We start from the raw sequence: 18,019 nt of genomic DNA on the forward strand, positions 1-18,019 counted from the left end.
TTCCTAGATGTGTAGCTGGCGAGAAGACGTTAACATGCTAGTGACCAAGTAAGCCATCTCAGATTCCACCAGGAGAAAGGAAAATTACACTTCCCAAAAGCCCAATCTGAAAACACAAAAGAAAAACATAGTCTGAGGAAGAAATGAAAGAATTTCCTGTCTCAGGGAAAACTCTTATTTTGTATATAGAATAAACTGAATTCAGTAATCTCTCAGGTAGACAATGCATACTTGTGAGATGCTTTCAAAAATAAGGGAAACATCCAGAAATTCTTATTTTACACAAATACCAATATTTTCCTACAACAAATCAGCCAACATGAATGCATAGGAAAAAAGTAAAATTCTAAAAATAAACTTGTCAAAAAACGCTTGCTCCTAAACTAGTGACACATCCTAGGTACCATATATAAACTGCAGGCTTAAATCAAGTAATTTGGATTTATGAAAATAAGAGTAATCTTTTATTTTCCTAGGGAGTAAATATTTGGTTTTAAGCAGTTAATCAGTCTGGATCCCAGATACATGGTCTGATGCGCTATATTCCGGCATGCTAGGCAGCAGAAAGAAAATACACAGAGAGGCCAGAAAGAAGCCTGGACTCAGGAGACATTTATTCACCCATTCACCCATTCAGATTTTGAATAAATATTTGCTGAATGTACACTAACTTAAAGAAACTGTTCCCAAATGCTTGGGATATATGTCAGAAGGGAACAAGACAAAGTACTTGATCTCATGAAATTGCTATCCTATATTGGGGGACAAAAATTAAACAAGTAGCTACATAATTTCAGATAGCAATAAGAAAGTAAAATGGAAATGCACAGGGCTAACTAGGATGTTCATCTAATTTTAATGAAGTTAATTAACTGAGCTAAGATTACATTGCCTTATAGAGCACTGAGAAATGTATTTAAAGTCTTTCACAGGCCATTTTCTCTAGTTTGAGGGAAGGATTCTGAGAGAAGGTATCATTTAAGAGAAAAAAGGGCAGTTGTCTTACTACCTGGGAAAAGAATCATCCAGAGAGAGGTAACTGCAAAAGCAAGTTTTTTCTTCTTTTCCCCTCTTCTCCTTTTCTTCCCTTCCCTATGTCTTCTTTTCCTTTCTTTCCTTTTTGATGAAGGAACATGTTCAAGGTACACAGAAAGACCAAGATGCCAACTGGGCTAGAGCTGGAGCTCAGCGGTCATGTGTTTTGCCTAGCATGTGCACGACCCTGAGATTGATACAGCAAAATTTACTCACCATCTGATTCTGATCTGTAAAATTGTTTAGACCCCATTTGATCTGCAAAATGGATCTGATTCCACTCACTTAAAATGTTAAGTGAACTAATATATATGGCTTGGCATAGCATGTAGAGTAAGATATGAACTAAAAATGATACCTATAAACTTTGACAGTTATTGTGTATTTCAATATATACACACATATATTGCTAATGTGTTTTAATGCTCATAAATGCCTTCTCCTTTGACAACTTGTAAGAATTAGAGAAAAACTACAAATACCAGTAATTTATGCTATAAGTGCAACTTTTAATAATCCTTGGGTGTTTCAGATTGAGATGAAACCCTCTTGCTTCTTTAAAATGATGGTCTAAGCCCAACTTTGGAAAACATTATTAATAGGAGACATAACTCTAAAGTATAAAAACTAATCTATTAAATGTCTTAACAGAAATACAATATACCTCTAGTTCTATTGAGAAAGCTAACCAATTTTTCTCTAATTTAAGACTTTCCCACCAATCTATCCTTTGCAAAGTTATTTTTTTAAATAGAAGCCTCAGATTTTCACTTTGATGTTTAAAACACCTCACACATTTCTCCTTTAAATATTTGGTGAAGCTCAAACTCCCTGGGCTGGTTTTTAAACCCTTTTCTTGGCTGGCCTCTAATTACTCTTCCAATTTTATCTCCAACCATCTCCATGCACCTCTGGCTCCAGCCACATCGTGTAGCTCCCCATTCCAGAGCACATCTTGGCTTCCTCCCTTTCCACACCTCATCTTCCAAGGCTCAGAGGTTAAAGGTCTTTTGCCCTGGAAGGATAGCCCTTGCCCTTCAGATCATTAAGACCTTAATCTTTCCCCTTACCATGGGCACCTCACTCATAATTTACACAGAGTGAAGACAGTGTATCTTAAAATTCTGTAGAGCGGTAACAGTCTCCTTCCCTGACTAGACTGTGAGAGCTTGTGGTCCTGAGTGTTCCATATGCATCTGGATAACTCTAGGCCCCAGCATAATACCTTGATGATTCTAGCTCCCAGCGTGGAGCAATGTAGGTCTGTTACATGTTAGGAGATACCCAAAGGATGAGTCCGTTTGGTTGGATGTAAAGTTTTTCAGCAAAGGACATGTGGCCTTGCAATGGAGAATGTAGAGACTTTGAAGGTCAACAGAATCTTGGCATTTAGAAATACTGTTATCACGAAGGGGGTCTGGGTTTGGATTAATGCTGTTTATTACTTTCCAATTCGTCCCTGTCCCAAAATACAGGGTCAGTAAAGTTGCATGTGCACACATTCACTATGTGTCTGATTATAGCATAGCAAACAAACAAGTGTACTGAATGAACTTTATCATTATTAAAGAACAAGTCAAGGGAAATATTTGTCCTATCACTTTTATCTCCCCAAATTTTATAAATGACTATATCACCATGGAGAAAAACAGGAGTTAAAGTTCAGCTGGTATGATACTTCAGCCAGACACCTGAAAGACTCATTTATTAATCACCATTAAGTCAAATCCATTCCAAGTGACAATTTGTAAATTTACATTAAGTGTCAGGGAACATCAACTGGAAGGCTGTGAGATACTCGATGTGGAAAAAGAAGATGGAGACAGGCTGATGAAATCTTCTGGCAACAAGTATTCTGAAGATAATTCATTAAAGGGAGTAGGGAGACAGGCTCCAAACATAGTTTAGGACAAGACCTTGTAGAATTTTGAAAGTTATAAGAAGGAACCTGCAATATAGCTATTGTACTTCAAAGAGTTGCTGGAGAGCTTTACACAGGGAACTACATTGAGCAGTTGTAGTATTCAGGGACAGTTAAATTTTACAAAGACCAGTTTAGAATCTATTGCAGTGAGCAAGAGCTAGTAAAAACTTAAATAGTGTGGAGAGAAAGGACAGGGTAGAGGAGAGACACTACGGATGACAAATGTCTCTATTGTGATTTCATTAATTGGCTCTGAGGGATGAGCAGACACTATGGAAGTCTTTATCATGATATCGCTAACTCATAAGAGCAGACATGGGCATTGATCTTTCTCCAAGGGGCTGGGGAAAGAGTGGAGTAGAGAAATAGGGGCCTGTAAAGGGAAAAAAGTAGATAGGGAGATTAATTCAGGACCAATGCCCAGTTTTCATGAAGGACTCTCCTCTTTCATATATAGATCTTAAAAATAAAATTTAAAAATCAAAATAATATCCAAAGGTAGAAGAAGCAGTTATCAAGCAATCACTTGGCTGAGCTCAGAAGCTTAAGGAAATGAAATTGTTTCTATTATTTCTACCTAGGTATTGGCCATAGTTCTAAAAAATAAAAAGATGTTTAAGTTCTAGGATTCCTGGGAATGCAGTCTCTCATGTACCTAATTCCAGTTCCTATTCACCAAATGTATTTTAGGTACCTGGGGGACCAGAATCTATACCTGACGATTCTATCCTAAAATATACTGGAGTAATATACAGGGAAACAATAAATCTTTTCTGATTAAGTCATTCTTGAAAGCACTTACCATTAAACTTAGCCATTACAAAAACTCATTTCATTTGTTAAATGATGATCACAATTTAGAAAGAAATTAAACTCTGACTGAAATATTTTTGGAGTCACCCAGAAACAGATAGCTCCTTCCATTTTATATTATAAAAATATACAATCTTGTTTCTTTCTCTACCTCCCACCATGTGTGCCCATATACACATTTACAGATGTACACTTTTCATCCTATAAACTGAATCAACAAATCCCAGCCTGCAGGATTCTACAGCAAGCCTCAAAGCCCTGATACAGTAATTCCAAGTTAACCTAGCTTTTGTTCCATATGTAGAGGGCTCATTATTCTAACACTCCCGCAGATGGTGTTGGAAAGGTGAAGTGTCAAATCCACAAAGGGGAGACCCCAACAACTCATTGCCACTGCAATATCAATCATTGCTGGTGGGTTTTACTTTTATCTCCCTCCCTTCTTAGTTGTCCCCCGCTCACACTGTCAGTTCAGTTAGAATATTTCACCTACACCTCACAATATGTCAAAAGGAAGTAGACACACGCTGTGAAAAGCTGGTAATTTTATTGGGTTCCTTTACCTTTAAAAATCTGTTACTTGGTCAAGTCTGGTTTCTGGGCTTCTTTTTTTGCAGGGAAATTGAGGCAAACATTTTTATGTGGTCCTCTGGTGCCTGCTCTGTACTACAAGAATTATATACACAAGGATCATTAGAGTAGTGTTTCACCCATTAAGATATAATAACCGTCAAGCAGGGACAAAAAGCAGATCAGTATCACAAATTCAAGCTAACAGGCACACATAAAAACTATGTGCCTGTGTTAGGCACATGCGTAGGGTTAGGGGCTCACACAATAGGTGACCTCCCTTGCTCATTCAGAGATGGCTTTTCACATGTAGGAAAAACATGCAGAAATTCTCCCAGCCATCCAGCTATTTTTTAAACCCTGAACACTTTCCTATTTCCAAGTATACCATGTCCAAATAAAGAATGTGCCTGATGTTAGAAGGATTTCTACATAGCTTAAAAAAAAAAAAAAAGAAGCAGAGTCACCTTGGTCTGTTAGATTAGCTCAGGAAAATCTGATCATCCAAAGTGTAGAAAGAGTCACAGACAGACATAATCCATTTAATAGTTCTTGCACATCTTTAAGAAGCTGATGTGACTGACCTGCATGGAGTGTATATACAATAATTACATGCAAATGGATTAGACCTATTCTCAGCCCAGGAGGGTAAAGGCTGGTGGGATTATTTGATGCAATAAATATAAATAATTTTGGTGACAATGTTAACTTCTAACTGGCCAATATAAAGCTTAGATGTTTTGTTCAAATTACTGATATTTTTAGGTCTCAATATAACCTCAACCAGTAAAGAAAAGATAACAACAACAACAACAACAACAAAACACAGACACAGAAGGACTTAGTTTCTTCAAATCCTATGTAACCTACCTCATAAAACTTCTACAAACCTATGACCCGGACCTCTACCAAGGGGGGGAAAAAATAACATGGTGTTCATGGGAAGAGGGAGTGGTTAGAGTCTTGGGGTGGAAGAGAGGGAGAATTATGAACATCTTCCCAGAGTTTCAACTCCCAATGAAGAGGCCATCACTCAGAGGGAAGACCAACTCCATGATAAAACTGCAAAAAGTGAAAGGCAGGGTGCAGGCAGTGAGGAGTGTGGGGGAACCTTGCAGAGGCCAGGACAGGAGTCTTCACTGGAGCTGCTTCAGTAGAAGGGCTCTGTGATCAAAGCCCTTTTTAATAGCCACACATTTCCTAGAACCTCCCCTCAATATGCTTTCATTGCCCCCTCAACTGGCCACTATGTTACATCTCTCATTGGCACCAGCCAGGCCTGTATGACAGAGATATTCATAAATCATTGTTCCACGAGAGTATCCAGATGGAATGCTTGAGGGGACCAACTATGAAGCAGCTTAAAGGAATCCTTGTCCAGGAGAGCTTCCTCTATGCTAGGCACTGGCATTGTTCAAAGCATTTTCTTAGAAATTTAATTTAATATTTTTATTTTTATTTTTATTTTTTTAATTTTTATGTGGATCATATTGAAAATGTCATACATTCAGACTGTGCTTGCTGCCCTCTCCCACTCCCCACTTCCCCTTCCCCCCTCCTAACACTGAGTGTCCAGATTGGCCCTGCTACATTCATACTTTGACACATATTTGAATGTAGATCCTCCATTAATCAAACTTAGCCTTCTTAATCTCCTACCCTTCTATTTCAGCCTTGCTGAGGTCTCCTCTCAATTATCTGGAGTCCCTCTGGTATTCCTAGTAGTCCCTAGTTTGGGCATATTAGAGAAAACATATGTCCCTTCTCTTTCTGTGCTTGGCTGACCTCACTTAACATAATGTTCTCCAAGTCTTTTCATCTTCTTGTGAATAACATGATTTTGTTCTTCTGTATAGCTGAGTAGAATTCCACTGTGTGAATTCTGCAATCCATTCATCTTGATGGAGACCTAGGTTGGTTCCATATTTTGGCTATTACAAATTGTGCTGCTATGACCATGGGTATGCATATGTTATTGTAGTTCTCTGATTTCAACCCCTTCAATACCCAGGAGTGGGATAGCCGATCATATGGTGAATCCATTCTCAATTTTCTAAGGAATCCACACTGATCTCCATAGGAGCTGAACTAGTTTGTACTCCACTAACAGTGTAAAAGAGTTCCTCTTTCCCCACATCCTCACCAGCATTTGTTGTTATTTGATTTTGTTATGCTTGCCACTCTGATGGGGTTAGATGGAATCTAGTAGTTGTGATTTGTATCTTCCTAATGGCTAATGATGAAAGCCTACAGAATGGAAGATCTTTACCAGCTACCACTCTGATAGAGTGGTAAATATCCAGAATATACAAAGAGCTCAAAAGACTCTACACTAGCAAAACAAATAATCCAATCAAGAAATGGGCAACTGAATTGAATAGATACTTCACAAAAGAAGAGATACAAATGGCCAGTTGATACATGAAAAGCATTTAGCTGTTGGAGGTGTGTGCTCCTATTGGCTCTAGTTCTATAGACAATAAAACGAAGGCACCAAGTCCCACAGCTTCACTTCCCAAGCTCAATTCTGCGTTCACCAACTATCCTCCAAGGCTGTGGGAATTTACTAGACCAAACTGTACATCATCTATTCTTTACAGATGCCAGGCTATATGTAAATAACCATTACACCTAAAAATATCACCTTAAAAAAATCAACAAATCCACCAATGGATCAACTACCCACAAAAGTCTATAAGGAAACCCTGGTTTCAAAAATGTCATCACATGCCTTTTACATTAACCAGTAATCCCTGAGTGGGAACCACACATGGCCCATGTTATGAAGGTTCCATTTATGTATTAAAGATATCCATAGTTTCATCATTAGTTACCACTAATGCTAATTCAATCTATATAATAAGATGACAAACCTCAATATTATGTTAACTATCTGAAACAAAAGGGAATTCAGATAAATGAGGGGAGATACTAGAGAATAATAGAAAGGGATTTGGGGAGGGAGATGAAGGAGGTATGTAATGAAGGAAACAGCTGAAATAATTTAAGGTCACATATGAAATTAACAATATTAATTTCAATATTAGAAATGGGGAGGAGACAGAGGCAGGGGAATCTGGAAAGAAATACTTCAAGTGTGTATATGAATTGCTTTTATCCCTCTTAACCTCATTATGATGTATCATTACAATGGCCCAATAGTAACAAAAAATACTTAAAAAAATAAACAGTATTTCAGATAAGTCATTACCACACAGAATTTCTAAAAGAAAAAAAACTCCTAGAACTTAAAAATGCTTTATCTTAAAAAAGAGAAAGTCTATAGTAACATAAAGTCTAATTTTCTTGAAAAGATAGTAATAACTGAAAATTTACATTGCATACCAAAAACCCAGGGAAGTAAAGATACACAGAGCAACACAAACAAAAACCATTTCCAGAAACACAGAGAATAAGAAATATCCAGGGATTATGGTTTGCAGTATCATCTATATCGCTAAATGCCTATTGTTGTGTTACGTCAGTGAGGACAGACATTAACTCAGGCTTCCACGGCACGAGAGGTGACTGTGAAAGACACAGTAAACAGGAGCTGGAGTGGAGGTGGAGGAAATAACCACCACAAAGGGTACTTAGCTAATCTATTCCAAAACCACCAAATCACTCACTCTTATACAGAAAAAATCGTAATTCTTGCCTAAGTCCTGGCATGTACTATGCCTGAAGGTGCCCCAAGTGCCATTTGATAGGTACAATTAACATCGCCCATGGTTCAAAGCTCAAAGGAGGGCACAGAGCTTCCCCTCCTGGACCCCTCCAGTCTCTGGAGGGCAGTGGAATGAGAAACAGTTCAGGTTAAGCTGCTTCTGTTCTCCTATTAGTTCTGGTTCTTTTAAGCCAAAATTACATTCCAGGCGGATTGGATGGTCTCAGCCAGATGCCTGAAGGTAAAGTACAAAGAGATGCCACTCTCTGCTTTTTGGAGTGGAGGAATGTACGGTGGCTTAGAAAGAGGTGGGTGGGGCCCTACTGCTCAGGTGCTTTAGACTCAGAGGGAGGAAGAGGAGGTGGGAAACCAAGGGAAACTGCTAGACCTATTATTTAGATTCATTACACCCACTCTTTAGTTTCATTTATTTATTACAAACTGAACTCTACTAATATTTAATAAGCAGAATGACATCAGCCCCTTCACTGAGTGGGCCTGACAGCAGGTTATGACCACATGTCACTCTCAGGGGGTAACTCCCTGCATGTGTGACAGCCACACTTTCTTCACTTTCAACAGAAGTGTGATCTGGGTGGGGAGAGACCCGACTAAAAAAGCCTTTTGATTTTAAACTCTGCTTTTAACCAAACTTTACAAAATAAATAAGTTGGCTTCAAGATTCCCACAAAGAAACCCCAGACTGAAGATAATGCGTCAAGACTAAAGAAAAAGGTAGAACAGGCACTTTGATCCTCGCACAAGCTCTTTGTCAGGCACAAAACAAGATTAAAGCAAGGACAGTCAAAGGAGATTTGCCAACAAGTTGAGCCCCATACATACACAAGCACTTCTCAGTAAGAACTGTGAAAGGTGGGTTTACATTCACTATTGTCAGTATGAGCCTCGTCCTCATTTCATTAAGCTAATCAGAATCTAAGGCCATCAAAATTAGAAAGGCATTTGAAATCATTAATCTCATTTTAATTAAAAATTTCCACATTTTATAACATTAATGTGAATTCTAGCATACGTTTGTGTAACATACATGTTTTAGAAAACATACCTTGAGATGTATACTCAAAAATGTTTTACTGGTGGGGGTGCACTATAAAAATTTTTTGAGCAGCCTGGCGTGGTGGCGCACGCTTGTAATACCAGAATTTGGGAGGCTGAGACCAGAGGATTGCGGTTCGTGGACAGCCTCAGCTACTTAGTGAGGCCCTCTGCAACCCAGTGAGACCTGGTTTCAAAATAAAGAATAAAAAATAGGACAGGGGGTGTAGCTTGGAGGTCAAATGCCCCTGGGTTCCATCCCCAGACCCACAAAAAAATTTAAAAAAAATTTTTTTTGGAGCCTAAATACTTTGGAGCAGGGCCTCTTCTAGGGAATTCTACAGTGAGAATTCCCTCAGGAAAGTCCTAAATCACGTAGGACAAATTTCAGACACCTGGTCCAATTCATTTTGTTTTAGAAAACTTCCATTTACTTGGACCTAGATTTCTGGGAATTATTAAGGTAAAAGGGGCCAAGGTCTAGTGAGCATTCTTAGATCTAGGTTTTAGGCTCTAAGCCCTTTCTCACACTGAGAGTCTTAAACAGACAGGCTATGATGTAGCTGAACGCTCAAATGTAGACTCTGGACCAGTAGAAACTAAAATGAAAAATGTTTTATTTTGATGTTAGATTAAATAATATAAATATGAATTCAGAGTGTACGGGAAATTCCAAATGAATGCCAGGAGATTTCTGGCACCTAGTCTGTTGCAATGCATATGAGGTTTATAGCAAGAATAGTCAACAGCAACTTCCCATCTCCTCTGGGACAAGAATAAGAGGAAACCACTAATGTGGAATGAAAACACTCATTTGCAATCATGTAGGCAGTCACTGTGTCCAGAGATGCCAAATGCTTTTACATATAAGTAATTTCATCTAGTAGTTGGGAAACCAACAGTGAGTGAGTTACTTATTCGGACTGTCCTGGATAACTACAAGCTCTGTGGGTACTGGGATGAGCCTCCTGAACCCATCCTTCCTTCATCATCCAGGTTTTTCCTTTAGTGACTCGGTGTTCCACACCTTCAACAGTATATGGATTTGTTTTTTTCCTAAAAGATGTCAAATACCACTTTGGTTAGAGAGAAACAGAGGTTGCTTCTTGAACTATGCTCTCTCTCTAGCCTACCGTTTACCATTTAGGCTAGAACGTTCAGGTGCTCACCAAACACGAGTCATCTCATACTCAAATCCTCCCGTTGAAGCACTTTTCTGCTTCAAGCTGCTTTTGTCCTATATTTCAAATTTTTATCTTTTGTCTCTTTGATACACAATCTTGCTGAAGCCAAAATCTAAGATACAGCCCATATTTCTCTACTACTCCTTGCAGTTATTGTGACTAACTGTAGCTATTATCTCCCCAAACATCCTAGGCACATGATCTCCTCCTCTACATTTCTATAGAGGTAGCCTCATTTCTGGCTTTTCTCATTTATTATCTGAGAAACTACAATCTCTTTCTAATAGATCTATCTATTTTCAGTTCTATTTTTGTTAATTCCCTCAACAAGTACTTGACCATCACTGTGTGCTAGGCACAAGTGCAAGGTGCTGGGGATACATCAATGAGCAATCCTCCACTTGGAAATACAAATATAAATACTATAAATAAGATATAAATAGACAAAATATTAAGTACTGAGAAAAATAAAAAAAAATTTACTCAGGATGAGTTACATTAGGGAGAAAGGGTCTGAAAAGGCCTCTTTGAGGTGACATTTAAGCCGAAACCTAGAGTAAAGAAAAGGAGCTAGCTATGCAGAAAGCATGGTAGAAAGGAATTTCAGACAGAGGTAAAGTGCTGTGCTGTTCACTCAAAATGTGCTGTGCACTCAAAGATATAAAAAAGGAAAGAAATCCTCCCTCTTTTTGTACTGGGGGCTGAACCCAAGGGCATTCGACCTCTGAGCTATACCCTCACCCCAATTTTATTTTGAATCTTGCTAAGTTGTTAAGGCTAGCCTTGAAGCTGTGACCCTCCTGTCTCAGCCTCCCAAGTACTAGGATTACAGTCTTTTTAAGGAATCAAAGAAAGCCACTAGGGTTAGCAAGAAGTTCAGTGAGAGGAAGCCTGTAGAGCAAAGTGAAGTGGAGGTACAGGCTTTGGTCAGAGCATGTGAGGCCTTGAGACTAGTCTTCCATGGGACAGTCTCAGTCTTCTCATGGGACAGAGACACTATTGCACTCAAACTAAGACCACAGCACTGCTCTCCTTAAATTTTATTTCCACATTAATAATTCAGTAATGTGCCTATTATGATGCTACTCAGGGCCCTTCCTGACCTGGATGTGGCTTGAGTTTGTAGCCTCACACCCTGAAATGCATCACATTCTCGTGCAATCTGGTTGTGTCTTCTTTTTGTATGTCTTAGATTCATGCTCTTTTCACAACTGGAAAAGCTCTGTCCTTTTGTGTGACCACACATTCTCTAAGATTCAGCTTAAGTTTTACAGGGAAAATCAAGACATTGCTCGCTGTTATTTCATAACTAATTCTATTTCAGTCTTGGGCTGATCATACATCTCTCCCACCATCTTGTGAGCTCTCAAAAGTGTTGGCGTCTGATATTAGTTGTTGTTGTAGTCATGGTACCTTATGCTGAGCTGGCACTAAATACATGCTGAAGGCAGGTAGGCAGGCAGTTATACCCAAAAGCACTGGAATGGAATATATGATGCTCCCTTCAGTATAAGGTTTAGTATATGTTTTCTAAAATAAAATTAAACAAACATTTGCATATATGACTTTATTACATGGTACAGTAGCCCAATTGCTTGTAAGTAATGCTTAATTATCAGTACTTTCCAGGAAACAATGCAACACAACATAAAGGTACAAAAAGCTGGCAATGTTGTATGTTACATGTAAGACTTTGAGACATAGAATGCCAAAATTTTACTTCCTGAATGTACACTGTAGACAGTCCTGATGGGCCAGAGAGAAATGCTCATGTTACAAACAAGAAAAATAAGGCTGATCTATCTGTAGGTGGTACTTGTGTTCTAAAATACTCAAAACAGTTATCAAGGTGATAAAGCTATACCCTCAGCAAGGCATGATTAAAATGTCATTGTCATTTTAGAAAACTTTCAGAATGCTTGAAGCGCTTCAGAATGTCTTTGAGTACCTGTGCTCTACAGGTTGAACAGGACATTTCCAAAGAGTTAGACGATTTGTTTCTAAACCTGTTTATAGCCCTTTCATGCTTTTGTCTGTCTCTTCTCAGTTATTCCTTTGCTCATTCATTAGAAACATATTTATTGTGGGTTTACTATGCAGAAGCTGGGATAGAGCTATAGATATTTCATTTTAGTTGGGGAAAATAACATAGATACATAATTCCACATAAAAGTCATATGGAGAAAATGATGAACACATATTATATTTTAGCTATGATAAAGGAATATTCTCCTTCCTAAATGAATATGCTAGAATTCTGGTTATACATCAGCTTTTTTTGAGTTCTGAAAGTGCAAGTTAATGCCTCTGGTATTTATGTTCTGACAAAGATGAATATATAACCAAACAGCTTTAGAACAACCTCTGAACTATGGTCCTATTACCAGGGTGGATATGCTGTGAGTTTCTGCCCGGCTTCCAGCTGGCCTCCCCCAGTTAGATATCTTTGCAGCTCTCTTAGAGTTGAAAAATACGTTTTAGGCCAATGCCAGTATATGGAGTCCTTTCAACAGGATAACAACCGAAGACCAAGTGCATTTATGATCCAACATGGATTCAGAATAAAATATAACAGACATAGCCCAGGTTCCTGATGAACTTCAGATGTCAGTGTCAAACAATGATTCTAATAACTTCTGGTCATATTGCAATATCCATTTGGAATACATGGCTAACTGAATAAATGAAATGGAGATTATTTTTTACAACTTAGGGGACAATTGTGTGATGGCTAACACAGGTACTTGAGGTGAGAGAAAGAACTAAAGCAGTGCTCATAAAACTAGGGCACCTATGATGTCGCAACTGGCATTTCCTATGCTAAACTGCAAGCTTGTGTTTGCCTCAAGTAAGCATGTTCTCGCCTAAGGTAGAATCTTGGAAAGATCTGGATGAACAAATCCCTTATTGCAACTCACAGTGAACTTTCAATCCAATGAGGCTGGAATTCAACAGGAAGAATGTTTAAGAACCTGAGCTGGTAACTACAATATCACATGGCTAGAGTGACCCTTATTCATGTTGTCGTCTGTCATACGGTAGCAGGGCAAGCCTAAATGGAAGGAAATGAAGTCTAAAGGAAGGTCAATATTGTGAAAACTCATATCCAGGATGTCACATATCAGCATGATGATGCCAAGTGAGGGCCTCGATCCTCCTGTCTCAGCCTCCCAAGTACTGGTATTACAAGCATGGGCCACCACACTGAGCTATCCTCATGCCTTTAAATGTATATGTTTGGAAAGTGTCATAATAAAATGTTTTAAAAATCTAAACTAGTAAAAAAATTATCAAAAAGACTTACCCTGCTGGATATCCTTCATTTCTAAATGTAAACTGGATATCAAGATTCCCACAGTTTGAGATCGTTTTCCATCCAATAACTTTATGATCTGGAATTAAAAGAAATTACAAACTCAAACGACCATAAAACCTTTCAGAAAGCATATTAAAGACATTAGGACTTTAAGATACAGTGGTGCGTGAACTAAACAAATGCAACAGGCACTCCACTTTAAACAGTAATGAGTTGGAAAGGAGCTTACCCACAATTATAGACATTCTGCAAAATAAAAGGGGAAATGTCACACAATACTGGTAGTCTTATACAAAAGTAGGGATCTTCGGAACATTTTCCTCAGATCTTTCTATTTGAATATATTTTGGCTAAGTTTTAATGGCAACATGAGGGGCAAGGCCATACCCAAGGTTTTCACTCATCACTGAGATATTTTTATATCACTGATTTTTAAGTCATCTAATTTCCTACAGTCTTTGTAGTGATGCCATCTGCTGAAAGATTTAGAGAAAAGAACATTGTGAACTTGTGACAGTGCTTATTAGTGTTATGCCCTGAGTCACAACCTCTAAGAATGTGACTTCATCTGGAGCCTGGACTTACTGTATTTAATTTATAAGTTTACTTTTCAAATTTAAATGATATGTGTTAGGTGTGGTGGTGCACACCTGTTTAATTCTGATACTTGGGAGGTTGACCGAAGGAAGGCAGGTTCAAGGCCAGTCTCAGCAACTTAGCGAGATCCTTAGCAAATTAATGAGACTCTAAATTGAAAAAAAAATAAAATAAAATAGGGCTGGGGGTATAACTCAGAAGTTGAATACCCCTTGGGTCAAAATTAAATGATGCAATATAAAGCATCTAATATAGTTCTTAGCCTATACTGTCTTTATTCCATTTTTCAGAGTTAGGTTGCTTCCTAATGTGCTATTATTAATATAAACAATTATAATATTCTGTATATAGGCTTTAACTTCAAATTGTATAAGAATGTCCTTTTAAAATAATAAGTATATATAAAAACTTATAGCCTTTTTAATTATTATTATTTTTTATTGGGGCACTATAGTCTCACATCATAATGTGGATCATGTTGACAATGGCATATATTCACACTTGCCCTTTCGCCTCCCTCCCAACACTGAGTGTCCAGGTTAAAAATGTTCTATTCATATGTATACACATAGTCACATGTAGTTTTTCCATGAATGGACCTCAGCTTTCTTCCTCCTCTCCCTTTACTTTCTGGCTTTGCTGATGTTTCCCCTCCATTATCTGGAGCCCCTATGGTAACCCTAATACTCTCTAGCTTGAACATATTAGAGAAAACATCCGTCCCTTCTCTTTCTGTGCTTGGCTAATCCCACTTAACATAATGTTCTCCAGGTCTTTCCATCTTCTTACGACTGATCTGATTTTGTTCTTTATTGCTCAGTAGAATTCCATCGTGTATATTTCCTATAATTTTGCAATCCATTCATCTGTTGATGGACACCGAGGTTGGTTCCATAGTTTGGCTATTGCGATTGTGCTGCTATGAACATGGGTGTGCAGAGGTTACTGTAATTCTCTGATTTCAACTCCTCTGGAAAGATACCCAGGAGTGGTATAGCCAGATATTTTAAAAAATGACAAATATTTTATTGCCACTTCAACCTTTATGAATAGTCTCTGGAAAAGTCTACATAATTTTGTGCTTCATTAAACCTAGTAAACCAAATCAGCTCCTAATAACATATCACACAGTGGCAACTAGGGGGAAATGATCTTTTCTCTAACGTGTTAAGACTACGAAAATCAATAGGAAGTACACATAGAATGAGACAGGAGGATTGTGGCTTTCAGACAGCCTCAGCTACTTAGTGAGGCCCTCCAAAAGCTAGTGAGACCGTGTTTCAAAATAAAGAATAAAAAACAGGGCTGGGGATGTAACTCAGAGGTAGAAAGCCCCTGGGTTCCATCCCCAGTACTGCAAAAACCAACCAAACAAACAAAAACAAACAAACAAACAAACCAAAACAATCAAACAAAAAGAATATGACCAAATCTTCTAAGTGTTTTTAATACACATTTCTGGGTAAACAGAAACTGAATGGCTATGCTTCCCTTTCCAGCTAGGTATTTATAGACCCAGCAAAATATAGTAAAGATAGGACTAACCAGGAACTGACTCTTGCATCCTGTTATTACCACACTAGCTGAGTAGTTCGCTGGTTGAACAATAGGGTAATGAGAGTTTGTTTCAACCACGCTAACAGTCTAATTGTATAACTATTCATTTGTGCTAAGCCAGTGATCATCAACCCTTTGTCTTTCCTCCTTCTACTCAGGATGGCTACTTTTATATAACTAGCAGACTTAAAATGTAGCAATTACTAAATTTTAATCAAGATATAAGAAAAGTCTGATTTTTTAATCTAATGGGTTTAATCATTTCAATGCTAGAAAAGATTCCTGGTGGGTACAGAATTTCAAGAGTTTTAAGAAGGCAAGAAAGGAGGTCACTGATAGTCGTCCTTGTCATCGTTGTCTTCTTTTCTTGTTCTTCTCCTTCTCTTTTTTGCGGTACCTGGGATGGAACCCAGGGGCATTCCACCTCTGAGCTACACCCCCAGTCCTATTTTTTATTCTTTATTTTGAAACAGGGTATCACTGAGTTGCACAGGTCCTCATTAAGTAGCTGAGGCTATTCATGAACCGTGATCCTCCAAACCATGATCCTCCTGTCTCAGCCTCCCAAATGCTGGGATTACAAGTGTGGGCCCCACCACACCTGGCTTCTTTTTTTTTTTTTTTTTTTTTTTTTTGCAGTACCAGGGATGGAATCCAGGTACTAACTGTCTGCAAACAGCTAGTACTTGAGGCTGTCTGCAAACTCTGATCCTCCTGTCTTAGCCTCCCAAATGCTGGGATTATAAGCATGCACCACCATGCCCAGTTTTTTTATTCTTCTTATATGAAAGTGAAAGTAAGGGAAGAAGAAACTGAACACATTCACATCTCTTCTATAAAAATATATTTTTTCTCAGAGAACTAAAATTTAAAGCCAAAGTATTTTTAAAAGTTTAATATAAAAATTTAAAAACCCCAAATAAGTTTTATTTAAACATTCAGCCATGCACTCTTTCACTAAATAATATCTGTTTTACAACTGTCATACATCTGGAACTGCTTTGGACTCTGGAGACAAAGAGGTTACTAAGATGGATTAGAACTTTGTTCTGAGATGGGTGTGATGGCGCATGCTTGTAATTCCAGCACTTGGGAGGCTGAGACAGGAGGGTCGCCTGTTTTCAAATAAGAAATAAAATCAGGCTGGGGCTAGGGGTTTAGCTCAGAGATTAAAATTAAAAAAAAAAGCCTTTGGGATCATTCCCTGGTACCACAAAGAAAGGGAACCTTGTTCTGAAGAAGTCTGAAGCTTAGAAATGTTTAAATCTCTAAGAAATTCTAAAACTTAATTGTGGTAAAATTGCAATGAAGAGTGTCAAAAAGGCAAATAAAACAATCACCTAAACTACAGAGCAAATCAAAAGAAGATGACCTTTGGAATTAACTAGGTTTATTCTTAAGTGTCGATGTCCAAGTGATAGGCACAGGAATATAATAACATGTATAGAGAGGTAACAGCTAGCCGGGCGTGGTGGCGCACGCTTGTAATCCCCGCGCTAGGATGGCGGAGATAGGAAGATCGTGCAGGTTCGAAGCCAGCCATGCTGGCTTAAGAGACCCTGTTTCCAAAAATAAAAAAGTATATAATAGGTCTGGGAGTGTAGCCTGGAGGTAGAAGGGCTTCCAGGAACCCCAGTACCACAAAAAAAAAAAAAAAAAAAAAAAAAAAGAGGTAATAGCTGGATCTGGAAGGTTGTTTCACACGAACAGGTATCAGGCTTTCCACTCAGGACTCCAAAGCTCATCTACAACACATTACCCACAAGACAGCCAGTGTTCAAATGTACAAATGTACATTCATTTATTAGCTAATTAAGAGGAAGGAGGGAGGGAGGGAGGGAGGGAGGGGGAGAGAGGGGGGGAAGAAGAGGAGGAGGAGGAGGAGAAAAAGAGGGAGAGAATAGAACAGAAGAGAGAAAAAGAGAAGAGAGGAGAGGAGAGGAGAGGAGAGGCCACAAGGAGCCCAAAGTGGGAGAGAAGCTGATTCTGTCACGATTTAGAAATGAACAATTCCCTCCTCACTTCATTTTTCACCCAGGCCAGCCTATGGAAAGGACCCGACCACAGTGAGCTATCCTTGGAATTTTATCCATGATTTGTTGCAAAAGACATTTAGAATGCATTATTCATAGCTGGACGAGTAGTTGTTTTTTCCCCTAATGTTGGTCCTGCCTCCTAAAAGGGGGGTAGGCAGTGGAAAAGTTACAACATTTATATTTTCTTCCCTATATGTACCAAATTCTGTTATCTACTCTTGTGGAATAATACGAGCTGATTCCCTCTCAAAATCAACAAAAATG

General features: G+C 38.4%; 1 protein-coding gene across 5 annotated transcripts in view; it reads right to left on the reverse strand.

Annotated features, from left to right (window-relative positions):
• Positions 1–18,019, reverse strand: part of FMN1 (formin 1) — a gene marked incomplete at both ends in the record, with an annotated part of 444,359 nt that overhangs the window by 160,124 nt on the left and 266,216 nt on the right. For all 5 annotated transcript variants that reach the window (XM_080708275.1, XM_080708277.1, XM_080708276.1 and 2 more), the window contains one exon: positions 13,554–13,641. In XM_080708275.1, coding sequence (XP_080564401.1) covers positions 13,554–13,641 — 88 coding nt within the window. The remainder of the gene's footprint in view (positions 1–13,553; positions 13,642–18,019) is intronic.

The sequence above is a fragment of the Muscardinus avellanarius genome (assembly GCF_963383645.1).
Source record: "Muscardinus avellanarius genome assembly, chromosome: 12".
Taxonomy (NCBI): Eukaryota; Metazoa; Chordata; class Mammalia; order Rodentia; family Gliridae; genus Muscardinus; species Muscardinus avellanarius.